Source organism: Jaculus jaculus, chromosome 11, assembly GCF_020740685.1.
Source record: "Jaculus jaculus isolate mJacJac1 chromosome 11, mJacJac1.mat.Y.cur, whole genome shotgun sequence".
Taxonomy (NCBI): Eukaryota; Metazoa; Chordata; class Mammalia; order Rodentia; family Dipodidae; genus Jaculus; species Jaculus jaculus.
Window position 1 is genome coordinate 41,257,383 of NC_059112.1, and position 15,646 is coordinate 41,273,028.

At 38.5% G+C, this 15,646-nt stretch overlaps 1 protein-coding gene across 2 annotated transcripts in view; it reads left to right on the plus strand.

Moving 5' to 3' along the window:
• Ppargc1a (PPARG coactivator 1 alpha) overlaps positions 1-15,646 on the plus strand; it is a 757,100-nt gene that overhangs the window by 637,716 nt on the left and 103,738 nt on the right. The window contains exon 1 of one of the 2 annotated variants that reach the window (XM_004656093.2): positions 14,765-14,891. The exons of the other annotated variant lie outside the window; for it this stretch is intronic. Within the exon in view, the coding sequence (XP_004656150.1) occupies positions 14,844-14,891 (48 nt within the window). The 5' untranslated portion in view covers positions 14,765-14,843. Of the gene's footprint in view, positions 1-14,764; positions 14,892-15,646 lie in introns of those variants that run through there. 2 annotated transcript variants of the gene reach the window in all.

Consider the following 15,646-nt stretch of genomic DNA (forward strand, 5'->3'; position numbering starts at 1 on the left):
GTATTATCTGAAAATACCTCCATCTCCAAGACTGAAACAGTTTTCTTGAGAGCATAGTATTCCACATGTATCCTGTACTTTATGCATTTTCTGATGCTGTGAACATCTTCAACATCCTATCAGTTTTATAATTGGATAAGCTCTAGTTTCTTCCTTTTTGATTCTGGAATACTGGGCAAAACTCACTCTTCATTTGCATCTCAGTATTATGTGTATATTTGGAAAAAGGTGTGGAAGGAGATAAAAGATTTTTAGGGGCTGGAGGACTGGTTTAGTGGTTAAGGCATTTGCCTGTGAAGCCAAAGGACCCAGGTTCGATTCCCCAGGACCCACGTTAGCCAGATGCACAAGGGGGTGCAAGCATCTGGAGTTCATTTGCAGTGGCTGGAAGCCCTGGCACACCCATTCTCTCTCTCTCTCTCTCTGTCTCTCTCTCCCTCTTTCTCTGTCAGATAAATAAATAAATAAATATTTATAGGATTGCCCCTGGGATATTCTAGAAGGGTTTCCTAATGATATTATGGGAACACAGATAATGCAGTATTTAATATGTTACCATGAAAACGCCAGGAAGCTCCAAGAATCATTTATAGACTATAATGGGAGTAGCACCCCACTGCAGTTGTGCATTGCTGTAGCCCTTCTCAGTTATTCTTTTTATTTCAGAAAATATTTAACCCCATAATTCATTAATTTGATTTGCATCTACAATATAGCTGAAGCCTAGACACAAAAAATGCTTTCTATATTGAAGAATAATACTATTCATAATAATAAGCAATTAAAATTTTTCTAGTAACCATCTTTTATGAAGATTTATTTTATTTTAATGTTTTTATTTGTTTGTGTGTGTGTGAGAGAGAGAGAGAGAGAATTGGCCTGCCAGGGCCTCTAGCCACTATAAATGAACTCCAGACGTGTGCGCCACCTGTGCACATGTGCCGCCTTGTGTCCACGTATCACCTTATGTGGGTTCTGGGGAGTTGAACCTAGGTCCTTCGGCTTCACAGGCAAGTGCCTTACCTGCTAAGCCATCTCTCTAGCCCGCAAAGATTAATTTTAATAAGATTTTCAGCACAGGACAGACATCCAGAACATCTTATGTAATCTGTCAATTATTAATGTGGCATTTCACATTTTATTTTGCATACTAAGCAACTTAAATTACATGTACATTTTATAGAATATCCCAATTTTGAAAATGAAAGCTTAAATGTGAGAAACAAAATATAAGATATCCTTTATGCCATTTTATCAATTTCAAAAGTAGTTGTATTATCAATTGCAGATTTTTGAGAAGTGTAAATGTTAAGATAATTTACTTCATAGGCCACTTGGCACAAAACTGACTTTATATTGAGTTGTTTCGCTCCTGAAACATTATTTTTCCTCTTTCTTTTCTTCTGCATGTACCTCAGATATCAAAATTTAAAACATAATTTGTTGTTTTATAGTTCCTCCCACATTGGCAAACTCATGGTATCTTGTAAGTTTTCATGTGCCATATGGTTGTGGCTGTCTTGTTTCTTAACAGAGAAATTCTTGAAAGACTTTTGGCTCAAATAATTTTGTGACCAGCCTGTTGCAAACACAACTGTTTTTTGCACTTGCTGCCTCTTGTCTCTGTAGAGGCAGAGCCACGACAGAGCCAGGGCAGAGCTGGTATGAGGCACTTTTCTTTTCTTCAGGTAAAACAGAGGCTTCAGCAGACACTGACATATCTGTCATCTGTGATGGTTATGCCATGCATAGAAATTCAGTTTAATATAGGACTGAAAGAATAAGTCAGCTTGGCTTGCCTTCTATAGCTTCTTTTGTTTCTCTGTCTCGTTTTCTACCTCCCTTTTCTCCTCCCCCTCTTCTTACCTTCTCTCCCTCCCACCTTGCTTTCCTTTCTTCCTTCTTTCATTTTTCTTTTTTCTTCCATTCTATTTCTTCTTTCTTTCTTCCTCCCCTCCTTCCTGTCTTTCTTTCTTTCTTTCTTTCTTTCTTTCTTTCTTTCTTTCTTTCTTTCTTTCTTTCTTTCTTTCTTTCTTTCCTTCTTTCTTTTTCTTTCCTATAGATGAGGACTCCATCAAAAGTCAAGTCCATGCATCTACACTATTACTGCTTGATTTTAAACTGATTTTAAGTTCTTGTATATAGGTAGTAGATGTGATTACTAAGAACTTATTCTGTGTAAATCACTGGGTTCATATGCCTCTCTTTTAATAGTAATGTGAACAGGTAAAATAGGTGGCTGCATTGATATTTTTTGTTTGTTTGTTTGTTTTTGAGGTAGGGTCTTACTCTAGTCCAGACTGGCCTGGGATTCACTATGGAATCTCAGGGTGGCCTTGAACTCATGGTTATCCCCCTGCCTCTGCCTCCCAAGTGCTGGGATTAAAGGTGTGTGCTACCACAGCCAGCTGCACTAACTTTTTTTTTTCTTTCTTTCTTTCTTTTTTTTTTTGTTCTGACATTTTTATTGATTAAGGTGCTTGAGGTTCAGGCACTGTCTCACTTGAGATCTCACAGGCAAGCCACAGTGACAGATATGCATATCATCTGACTGCCATGGCCATGGCTGTTCTCCTAGACCAAGTCACATGTCATTCTTCAGCAATGTGTTTTGAGACAAAGGTAAAAGTACTTAAATCTTGATTTGGAAGAACCTTTTACTTATTCAAGAATTACATACTATTAACACTTGATCCTTCCATATTTTTTTTTGTTCATTCTTATTTATTTATTTATTTGGTAGAGAGAGAGAGAGAGAGAGAGAGAGAGAGAGAGAGAGAGAGATTGAGAGAGAGAGAGAGAGAGAGAGAGAGAGAGAGAGAGAGAGAGAGAGAGAGAGAATGGGCACGCCAGGGCCTCCAGCCACTGCAAACAAACTCCAGATACGTGCGCCCGCTTGTGCATCTGGCTAACGTGGGTCCTGGAGAATCGAGCCTCGAACCAGGGTCCTTAGGCTTCACAGGCAAGTGCTTAACCACTAAGCCATCTCTCCAGCCCCTTCCTTATATTTTGATGGAAAAGAAAATTGTTCTAGAATGTTAAGTGGCTTTTTCCAAAGTCAAACAAGTAAACCCAGACATCCGGTTCCTTGAACCAGGTTCCTCCACTTCTGCCTCACTCCTGCTTGTCTGATTTGCCCTCTATTTGGAGTGTTTTTATTAGTCATCACCAAACGAAAGTTAAATCTTTGGTATAAAAATATTATCATGTCTTCTCAATGTATTACAAACCTCTTGTTGAGCTATAATATTGTTATGAAAGCGCATATATCAGAAGAATATAGATGAATTCATTTGATTAATAGATCATAACCAAGAAAATACAACTGGCAGCCAGAAAGAGACCATAACTGGATCCCCAGACACCCACCCAGCACACTGCTGTTGTAGCACACCCCCAAGAGCCACCACTCACAGCCTTTGCTGACTTCCAACAGAATTAGATAGTTTGTTTTGGTCCTTTGTAGAAATGTAGTCATGAAGAATGCATCTTTTGGTGTGCATCTTTCTGGTCACATTTGCCTCCCTTCATGTAGGTAGGATTTAGGGACCAGTAGGAATGTAGGTATACAGAAGTAAACCCTTCTGCTATAATGAAGTATTACAGCTCCAACAATCAAAATATGGAAAGGGGAATGAATAGCTTTTAGTTATCATGACTTATTGTCTACAATGTTTTAGGGGATCCTTAGCCATACTTTGGTTTGGTTTAAATGTAGAAGCAGGGCTGGAGCGATGGCTCAGAGGTTAAAGTACTTGCCTGCAGAGCCTAATGACCTGGGTTTGATTCCTTCATACCTACGCAAAAGCCAGGAACACAAAGTGCCACATGCATTTGGAGTTCATTCACAGTGGCTAGAAGCCCTGGCATGCCCATTCTCTCTCTTTCTCTCCCGCCCTTCTTTTCTCTCAGTTTGGCAAATAAATAAAAATATTAAGAACAATATAAAAGCAAAATAAATCTGAAATATGGTACCTCAGTGGTTTTCACACATAATGTATCGCATCAAACCTTCATGTCCACCTTTTTGCATGTTCTGTGACATGGGAGAATGCAGTAGAGAGAACACAGTGCACCTAGGTTAACAATCCTCACAGAGCACTGGCCAGACTGTCCACTTAGAGGCTTTGTATGCCTGTGCAAAAAAGCCTAGGAATATCCTATTTTTAGGTGTCTTGCATGGGCATGAATGTGCCAAAATGGAGTACAGAGAGCTCCATCTCTGGAGTAGACACTTTTGCTTTGAGAGGAAGTAAAGAACCCATCAAATCTGATCATCTACTTGGGCAATGTACAACCCTGACTCCTTGTAGAATGAGAGAGCATATGGCTTGTTCAAAATGGCAATGTTCAGTGAAGTCAAGTTCCCTTAGGGTAGTTGTCACATTCTTTCTTTCCTCTGGTTGCAGGAAAATGTGGAATTAGATCCATCATGCCAGTGAACCCTGCTCCTAAGGACACAGTATTGCATGAAAGTAGCCAATGCCTCATCAAGGCTTTGTTTTGACTGATGTTTAGTATTTTCCTGGTCTTTTCCCAGTCTCATGTCATCATCACTCTCCAGAGTTTTGGTGACAATTTAGTGCTTATGGGTATTCATTCAGCCATGAAGGAGACCTCCATGCTTGTAGCACTGAAAAGCACTGAAGTACATGTCTTATACCTCCTGCTAAAGAGAAAGGTATGGACAAAGAAAATAGATAACCAGAAAACTAACCCCCAGGGATCCAACAAGTATCTATCCTATGCTATGGCCCTGATTTAATCCATTTACTAGTAATATTATGCTAAAATAATTCAGGCAGATGATCTTCCTTTCCACCCTATAGTAATGTCTTACTTAAATGCCTTCCACCAAATTAAAGAGACCCAATTCTTTTTTTCAATATCATGAGATTGTTGTTGGAGAGGCAGTATTCTGATATTAGGAAGCAAGCAGATTACTTAAGACTTATTTTCTTTAGATCCATTTCTATATACAAAACACTAAATTTAGGAACCAGCTTATTTTCAGAATATCTATGACCAGTATCATTTTTTTTAATCTGTTGCAAAACTAAACCACATGCCTGTTTATTATATTACGTCTATATGCAGATGTAGGTAAACAGTAACTACCACAGCTGTTGTGTTGTTTTCACACTCACCGTGCAAACAGAGGCTCAGTTTGAAATGTGACTTATGACACTTAGGAAAATTAAAGACAGAGAAGTAAAAAGATGCTCTGGGCAACTACCCAGGCGTGGCAAGAAACATCAGTCTCCTTCCAATCAATGCATGTGGCTTTAAGTGTGATAGTCACAAGTCTCTTGTGTTCTTTTCCTAGAGGATTAGTAGGTGTTTATTTACAATTTAAAGAAACAAAGTTGTGCTCTTTCATGAAGTTGAACATTTCACTGACATGAGACACACAGGTTCACCTGACCAATCTGGTCCTGTCTGAGAAGACAGCCGTGCCATGCATTTTCCATCTGGCAGGGATCTCAGGGAAAGTGGAATCTGAGCTCCTCCTTTGACAGATAAGGAAACTGTGGCTCAAAATGACTGAGTGAATCAAAGTCAGATTGCTGACTAGTGACATAGCTGAGTGAGGGCCAAGCTTTGTCCCATTCCTTCCACTTTGGGCAGAACCAAGGATCACAATGTGAATCTCCTTGTAAGATAGACATGAGTCTCCTGTACTTACATTAAACATCATGGCCTTGGAATTACCATTCCTATTCCTCTTACAAAAAATATCTAGTGGTCAAAATAATCATGATCCAATTATGAGAAGAGAAACTTCCAGAAAACACCCAGGAAACCACAAGAACACTAACTTTAATTGACAAACACTAAAGCCTCCTTTTTGTGGATATCATTAACCTTTCAGGGGAAAGAAAGTGAGTTGATCCCACATAAGATATTTAGCAGTACCTAAATGCACTTCCTGCCTACAAATAAGACTGCACCCTGAGAGCCTTTCCCAGGCAGCTCTTTGGTGGGGGACAGGTTGGATTCTGGAAGGCCAGCCACATCAGTGTTTTGAAATGTGGACTGCACTTGCCTCATCAAGGCAATTTCAGATGTCTTTGGTGGCAGCTATCATTTTAGCAACTGCTGGCAGGGTCTCCCCTGACTACGCTTCTCCCCTTCCTAGCCAGTGGACTCTCTTCTGGGAAGTTTTCCTAGTCAGGAAGGCAGATGATTCCTAAGGCGCTTACTCTTCTTTTTCATTTGATTTATGCTTCCCAGCTGTATGCTAGAACGAAGGGAAACTCACGAATGAATAACAAGCAGATGCTTTTATATAAATGGCTAAAATTTTAATCCTCTCAAGGATAATTAATTTTTAAAGGAACATTTGCTTTAATTTGATAAAATTTTAAGTAGGGAAATGAAGTGAAGATGGTAGTAATGTCTGGGAGTCTGTCCTCTGGGCTTACCTCTGAGAAGATCTTGGTAGTTGATACCTTCTGTCCCCTATAACTCAGCCTGAGAGGATTTCATTTGCTTTAATTTTGTTTATTTGTAAGCAGAAAGAGACAGCAGCAAGAAGACACACACACAAACACACACACACACACACAGAGAGAGAGAGAGAGAGAGAGAGAGAGAGAGAGAGAGAGAGAGAGAGAGAGAGGGAGGGAGAGAATGGGCATGCCAGGGGCCTATAGCCACTGCAAATGAACTATAAATGTATGCACTACTTTGTGCATCTGGTTCTCCGTGGGACGTGGGTACTGGGGAATTGAGCCCAGGTCATTAGGCTTTGCAGGCAAGTGTCTTAATTATTGGGCCATCTCTCTAGCCCCCCTGAGAAGATTTCTAAGAGACCAGGTAGTTACTCACAGATGTGTTGAGCTTTATTCTCTGAGCCTGACTGTAGGAGCTATTAGACTTAGTATGCTAGCTTTATAAAGATGGTTTTATCTTCTTTTTTTCACAATTTTTATTAACATTTTCCATGATTATAAAAAATAACCCATGGTAATACCCTCCTCCCCCCCCACTTTCCCACTTGAAATTCCATTTCCATCATATCCCCTCCCCATCTCAATCAGTCTCTCTTTTATTTTTATGTCATGACCTTTTCCTCCTCTTATGATGGTCTTGTGTAGGTAGTGTCAGGCACTGTGAAGTCATGGATATACATGCCATTTTGTGTCAGGAGGAGCATGTTGTAAGGAGTCCTACCCTTCCTTTGGGTCTTACATTCTTTCCACTGCCTCTTCCGCATTAGACCCTGAGCTTTGGAAGGTGTGATCGAAATGTTACTCAGTACTCCAGTCACTTCTTTCCAGCACTGTGATACCTTCTGAGTCATCCCAAGATCACTGCCATCTGAAAAGAGAAGATTCTCTACCCAAAGTGAGAGTAGCATTAATACAAGGGTATGAATACTAAGAGAAGTGCTTACTGGGCAGTTTGATAAGCATAATATATACACTTATCCAGACATTAGCAGATGTTATACCCCAGGGCTCATGACTACCCCTGTTTTAAGTTTTCAGTATCAGGGATGTATTCACCCCCATAGAGTGGGCCTCCAGTCCAATTGGAGGGCAGTTGGTTTCTACCATGACAGATGTGCCACTATTGCACCCCTTGGCTCATTTGGCCTGGCTGGTCAATTATAAGGCTAAGCTGGAAGAAGCCATTCTACATGCAGTTCAATGGGAGAAAGAGATACCACCAGTGATCTTAACTATATGAGGAGTATTTGAGACTGTCATGCCTGAGATTTCCTATTTGTTGTCAGGGCCATAATTCTGTATTCCGCTATTCCTCTCAAAATGAAAGGCTGCTATTTTGTACATATAAATACTTCATGTTTATCACAGAAAATTTGAAAATTACAGAAAGGCACACACACACACACACACACACACACACACACACACGGAGAAAGCTAACAAGGACTTATAATGTTATCAGTACTGTGAACAGCTTGCTATATATTAGCTGTCTCCTCTTCTTTCTTCCTACATATGAGTGTATAAGTTTTGAGGAATACTTTTTATGCTTATCATTACTCAAATTTAATCTTAAACCTCATGTTAGCATTGACTTTATATATATATATATATATATATATATATATATATATATAGAGAGAGAGAGAGAGAGAGAGAGAGAGAGAGAGAGAGAGAGAGAGAGACACTGCTTTATAATTTATCAACTAGGCCATCTAAAGTTGAACATTTAAACTACATTTAAGTTTTTGACAATGATGTAGGATCATCTAGTCTGGCACCAACAATCTTATTCTAAGAATTTATGCATGTATCCATTAAAAATATTTTTGAAGGGCTGGAGTGACAGCTCCGTCACTTAAAATGCTTACTTACAAAGCTTACCAGCCTGAATTTGATTCTCCAGCACTCACATCAAGCCCGACACAAAGCATCTGGTGTTCATTTAAAATAATTTTGACATATGTTGCCCTATGTCCTATTTGCACTCTAAAAATAGTATGCCATTTTGCTACCCTTCTAGTCGTACTTGACCTCTATGTTTATTTTTTTATCATATGTATCATGTTTTATTGTTTTAATCAGACTTTCAGTTTTGATTTGGTACTTGTCAGTAAAGATAATATAGTTAATGAACGCAAAGTAAAAACAGAAACTCAATATAAGAGGCCCATCAAAAGATGAATGTGGAAGCAAGTGTGAGGGCTAAAGTATGGATCAACAGGACTTGGCTCTTGATTTGCAGATGACTTTCAAGCAAGCAGGTCTTCACTTTCTGGGAAATACGGTTATCTTAATAGCTCAACTGAGGAGGACATAATGCACAAGTCACTTGAAGCTCAGCTTTGTATTTGTTGAGCTGGAGATGATAAAATTGTTTAGCAAACATTTTGTGTAGCTGTAGAATTTAAATTACCAATGTTAGTGAAGTCTGTGATATATATTCCTTGTGTCCCTGTCATATAAAATTACATAATCGGTGATAGATAATAATAAAATAAGAACAAACCAAAAGAGACAGATTAAAGGAATTCATATGGTTCTTCTTAGATTTTCTTTGCCATAAATACTTAATTCTAGGACTAAGTTAATCTTTCTTTCTCTCACCAACACCTTTCTCCCCATTTTTTCATATGACAGCAACATTTTGATTGAGCTGTTAAAAGTTAAGGTCTATTCTAGAAGCATTTTTCTTGGATAAGGATGTTTCTTTAAAAATGCTCTCTCTGAGTTAACTAATATCAAGTAAGATGTCATATATCACCACACGATTTAGCTTAGAACTTAAAGCTAATTACTTTCTAAGGTGAAAATTTATTTTCTTTCTCACACTTTGAGGTTACAGATTTTTTTCTCACCAGAATGAAATACAAATATCACAGCACCAAAATAAAATAAAATAAAATAAAATAAAATAAAATAAAATAAAATAAAATAAAACATACTAGAAAGAAAAACAAAATACTCAAAAAGTATTTCAGGCTCTGTGTGATGAGATGAAGGAATTGGTGAAGAATACAATCATTCTTCCTTCTTGAGATTATTTGCAAAACTTTCCTAAAGTCAAGAAAAGTTAAATTAATTAGGACCTAAGATCTATAAAGAAGTACCAGGAGCAGCATTTTTCTTTTTTTTTTATTTAAAAATTTGTGCATTGTTGTTGTCCCCAGTCTTCACTAATTACAGCTGGTGGGATAAAATATTATTCTTATCAATGAACTTCTGTATTTTTGAGGTGCAGTATCACTTTAGTATTTTACTTAATGAAAAATTTAAAATGTATGACCTATTTTTAATTCATACGTGAGAGAACATGTGACATTTGGCTTTCTGAGCCTGGGTTACCTCACCAAGTATAATCCTTTCCAGATCCATCCATTTTTCTTGCAAACTTCATAATTCATGAAAAATAACTGGTAAATAGTCTTGTTAAATATTTCTTATATAAATAATCAATAATTATCTGCATAATAGATGGATTAGCCTAAAATTATTAAGGTAAATGAAAATATCTATAACTTCATACATGTCCAATCACTGCATCACATAAAATCAGATTTTAGTGAATTTTTAGAAATTATTTAATTATTTGCTGAAAGAGAGAGAGGGAGAGAATGGGAATGGGAGTGGAGGTATCAGGGTCTCTAGCCTCTGTAAACTAATTCCAGATACATATGCCACTTTGTGCATCTGGCTTTATGTGGGTACTGGGGAATCAGACCCAGAGGTCTTTGCAGGCAAGTGCCTTAACTACTGAGCTATCTCTCCACCTCCTTCCTTTAAATATTATTTAATTATCTGCAAAAAGAAAGAGAGAGAGAGCTAGAGAGAGAAGTCAATATTTTGTTATCACATATCTTTGTACATAGCAAGTACAAGTCTGGCTTTATGTTTAGATGAATGCAGCTCAGATTAATGTCCATGTTATTTTTGGTTATAATCTGAAAAATGACAAAAGCACATTTTGAAGTCTCAGTTAAAATCGAGGCTGGCTCAATTCCACAGTGCTGGTCTGCAGCAGGGTTTATTGGAGTTGAGAACTGTGTTGCTGAGATTGTCTATCAAACCCTGTTTATTAAAAACGGAGAAAACACAAATGCTAGGAGGCATTTGAGTTGTCCACCAACTTTCCCTCACGTGTTTCCCCTAAAGATCTTTGTTCCAATTGACATCACCAGAGCCATTCATGTAAGATAAGTTTTAATTTAAGAATAGTTATGAGAGTCTGTTACTCTGTACCCAGCTTCCAACTTTGGTGCCTCAAACTAGAGCTCCAAAGTATGTGCTCAATAATGGATGTGGGGTATCAGGATCAGCGGGGCCCTCTAGAAATTAAAACCAAACAATTTAGTGCCTGTTAGCAATAATTAACTCTATAAATATTAGCAGTCCTGGATAGGTTCCTTTCCTTTCCGGAAGAATGCTCTAGGCAGATAGAATTCTGGGAATGTTGATGTCCATTTATGGAGACAGTCTTTCCATTCAAAGTTGCCCGCAGGGGCTTTGCAGTGCCTCTGATTTGAGGGTGATTACTATTCTTGGCTTGTAACTTTTGTTCTTCCTAGAAGACTTTCTGGGATCTGCCTGCTCTTTTTGACAATATTTGAACCTTTATCTCCTTTATTTTTTTTCTCAGTTGTAAAGTGAACACATGTTTGTACTTTATTGACACACTAGGTCTACATTAATTTGCGTATTATATGTGATGGGCTGATTTGAATGTGTAACTTGCATAAGCTTGGTTGCCTTTGATATCAATTTTAAATTTCTTCCTTTCTAAGTTTAGCCTTAGTCAGGTGTGGTGGCACACACTTTTAATCCCAGCACTCAGGAGGCAGAGGTAAGAGGATTTTCATGAGTTCGAGGCCACCCTGAGACTACATAGTGAATTCTTCTAGATCAGCCTGGACTAGAGCAAGACCTGATCTCAAAACACAACAAACAGAAAAAAAAAAAAAAAAAAAAGAAAGAAAGAAAAAGAAAGAGCTTAGCCTTCAATTTGCTCTTCTATAGTTTCTTGTAAGTGTGTAAGAATCAGTGAACAAAGATGTTTATACTAGTAGCTGTTCCTCTTTTGCTTTCTCTGAATATTAATGATGTGAAAACCCACAGGTCTCCTATTGTCTTCAATTTGAATATGAGTACTTTGGTTTAGTTGCATTCATTTATTTTAAACATTGGCAGTTGACTAATATATAGAGAATACGAAGGCTCCTCTTTTATTATTGACTTAAAGGACAGCTTTTCCTGTCTCTCCAAAGTTGAGATTTGGAAAGCAAAGATTTACTGAGGGAAGGGATTCTATGGGTGTGTAATCTTGGCTCTGTGTAGGTATACATCATGACCCCTCAGCAGATGCTAATAAATACCTCTTCCTATTGTTTTGAGAAAATGTGGGTTGATTTGGATGCAAATTATAATGATCAGTGCCAGGACCTTGTACCCAAGCAGTATGTGCTTTAAAAAATAAAATGATAATGTTTTTTATACAAAATAATTCTCCTTTCTTAAGCACTATCGTCTCCCCCAAATTGTAAGCTCCTCTGTATCTTCGTATACCATTTTCACAATCCTTCCACAGTGTTGCTGTAGACACAGTAAGGTTTCATTAGATCCTTGTTGACTAAAATTAAACATTTGCAAGTCTTGGAGGAAGAGTTGCAGAAGGAATGAAAGTAAAGCTACAGGAGAGTCAAAGCAGAGAAAAATTAAACGCAGAAACTGCCTGGGGAGCCAGAAAGACCAAGGTTGGTAAGCAACTAATAAATTCTCCTGAGAAAAGAAAAAATAAATCCGGATAGAAGAGAATTTTTTAATTTGTAGTGTTCATTTACCAATTTATAAATCCTCTATAATATCAAGCCCTTTCATTACAGTTACCATTTTGAGACCTAGAGAAATAATTGAAGTGCTATCATTTGTTCAATTTTGATTGCATAGTAGTAGAAAACTTAGGGAAATGCCATATGCTATAGTTTAGCAACCCTTTCAGGGTTTTTGTTCCTGAAGTAGCCTGTTTGTGATGGTAAAAGAGAAGAAATAAAACACAATGCATTTTAAACCACTTCTGGTTTTGGTGGATATGTAGTGGAATTTTCTTCTTTAAAGCAGTTAGGTGGCAGAAGACATACAAGAAAACTGTCCCAGCTCAATGTGAACAGGTGGTAATATCTAAAACAATAATCCAGCATGATCTAGTGCAAAGAACAGCTCTAAAATGTGTGAATAGGAGTTTTTAAAAGTATGACGGATGCCTGGCACTAGATGAGCGTAAACAGAGGTATCAGTGACTGTCATGATGCTGGATTCAGTTGATAATAATTAATAAACATTGACTCTTTGTTGCTAAGTGGCCAATATTATTTCACAGTTGACTGCTGAGGGTAAAGCCAATGACCTTTGTCCTGAATTTTAATAATTTACTGAAGTTTTACATTAAGTCAAAATCTAATTGGGAAGAAAATGAGTGTTCCTTTGTGGGGAATGCAGAATAATGTCACTAATTGCATGTATGAAAGTGTTTCCTGAGCTTGTATTGTCCTGTTCTTGTTTTGATTTGGAAAATTAAATCTCCAGTAATTTTCTTCTATCTGTAAGAAGGAAAATTGTCTGAGCAAAATGTATTCACCTAATATAAAATGTCAAAGCTGCTGGCCATCATTTTTATGTTCAGTAATTACAAACTATCAATTCCATCACATTATTCAGAAATTTACTAGCAACTTGTTGCAGATATCAGTGTCCTGGTCTCTTATGTATGCTCTGAAGCAGCAGTAGTCTGCTAGGGACATTTTTGTTGTTGTTGCTGTTGTTTTGAATTTCTTTCTTTCACTTTACTATTTGAGCACATGAACATATAAAATATGTAATGGGGAAATGTGTCTACTTTTTTTTTTCTTTCTAAAGGTATGGACAATAAAGAATTCGTTAAATTAACTTCAATAGAATAGGAATTTAAATGAATAGTGCTTTGTAAATTCTTTTAAGATGCATAGGGAGTTTTTTTTTTTAAGCTAAATTATTCTCAAGCTAAAGAAACGAAATGGTTTTAAAAGTTTACAGGGTTTGAGGTTTTATGAAAACATATCTATTCTCAAAGATACCTCCATGTACTTCTCCGTGAACTGGGAAGGGTTAAGTCTGACCACTGTGATGTTACGGGAAGTGTTTTTCCACTGTGTCTGCTGCTATGAGTTTGTTATGTATTCAGTATGTAACGTCATCATAAAACAGTTACACCTGCATTAGCCCTCGTGTCAACGTATGAGCTGAAAAGTGATAGCAAGCAGAGCTCAAGAAATGAATATTTCTGCTTATAGTATGTCTGTATTTTTCCTTCATTCCATGGACATTCTTGATTTCAAATAACTGCCCTGCCCAGGGCTCTAGGGTTGGAATCCAATGTTTATTCAAAAAGGCACCCCAGGGCGGCTAGGGAAGAGATGCTACATGTATGGAAAAGGGCAGCTGAGAATCCAGGTTCTTCTAGGCTTGGCAGCAGTGGCTGTCCTCACTCACATTTGTTTTCTGGGAGCCTGTGAGAGCAATGGGAGTAATCAGAAGCAACATGAAAGGATGGGGTTCCGTGGCTCGGTCTCCTTACAAGGAGCAAAGCAAACAACAGTCACAGTTCAGGAGCTGATCCTCCCTCGTGCTAGGGGGACAGTAGATTTCAGGGTGCAGGAGTGTGTTTATTTCAGCTGTATTATTGACCAAACAAGCTAAAAATGTCTGATTTACTACTTTCCAATGCTCCCCCAATTAAAAATATCTCATAAACATGCATCATGGGAGAGGTTTTTGCTTTACTCCTAAACTAAGTCGAGTTCTGCTTTGGAGATCTGTCTTTAGAGCACACACATTTTAGCCAAGATTATAGTTACTTTGCCACAGAGCAGGGAACATTGCCACTTGCTTGTTTTGGAAGAAAAAATAAATTAAAAAAAGATTGTAGAGGATTGTGGTCATTATATAGCCAGGGCTCCTTTTAGAGTATGTGGCATTCAAATCTGGCTTTAATCACAGCAGGGTGCTTGAAGACTCCAAAAGTCCAAGTGTTTCCTTCTTTCTTTCTTTTCCTTTTCCTTTTTCTTTTCTTTTTTTCTCTTTTTTTTTTTTTTCTCTAAACATTACTTCACTGAGGCAGAGGGCTGCCTTGGAGTGACGTCACAAGTCTCAGCAGCAAGCTGCACAGGAGAAGGGAGGCTGGGTGAGTGACAGCCCAGCCTACTTTTTAATAGCTTTGTCATGTGACTGGGGACTGTAGTAAGACAGGTGCCTTCAGTTCACTCTCAGTACGAGGCTGGTCGCCTGCATGAGTGTGTGCTCTGTGTCAGTGTGGACTGGGAGTTGAAAAAAAAAGCGTGACTGGCTTCATTCAGGAGCTGGATGGCGTGGGACATGTGCAGCCAGGACTCTGTATGGAGTGACATCGAGGTGAGCTCTCTGGGTTGGGCTGAGCATTGCAGGAAGGAGGCTTCCCTCAGATGCAAGAATTCCTGGAAAGGGGGATGGGCTTGGAGAAAGGACTGGAGGGAGAAAGTAGCCGGGCTGGAGCTTTTGGACCGGGATCTCAATCTTATCTTAACTCCAATAAGTTTGCTATTTTAAGGTGGCTCCGAGACGCCTTGAGCAAATCAAAGCTTAGCTGCTGTCATCAGTATCTGTAGCAGTTAGAAACTCTCTCCATGTGCCCCTGGCGCTGTTTCTACTCCTATGCAATATTTATGCTCTAAGATATTGATATGATCAGGAGCTGATGTCTTTCCAGGGGTGTTTAGTGGCCTGCTTGGATGAATGCCATTTCTATTTATAAGAAAAGGAAAATAAACATTAACATTGGATGTGTTCAGATAGAGTCCGGTTTGCCTCTAGTCTGGATCCCCCCTCCCTTCATTAAACAGAGAACTTCTAAGATTTGTAAATAATCCTGTAAGGGAGTGGGGCTGGCTACGTTTAGATCGCTTTCCCCACAGAACACAAAACAACGGCACTGTTTTCCTTTCAAACTCCTCTGTTGGCGGCTGAAAGGTTGGGCTAAGGAAGAAAAAGCAAAAGCAGGCTCACAAGTGCAAGGTTTTCTGCTCGCGTCGGTGTCAGGAAAGCCAATGGTTAAATGTCTCGGTACCACCACGGAGAGCTGCCCGAAGCCGGCAGGGAATGGAGTGTGTGCAGGACTGTGCGGAGCAGCT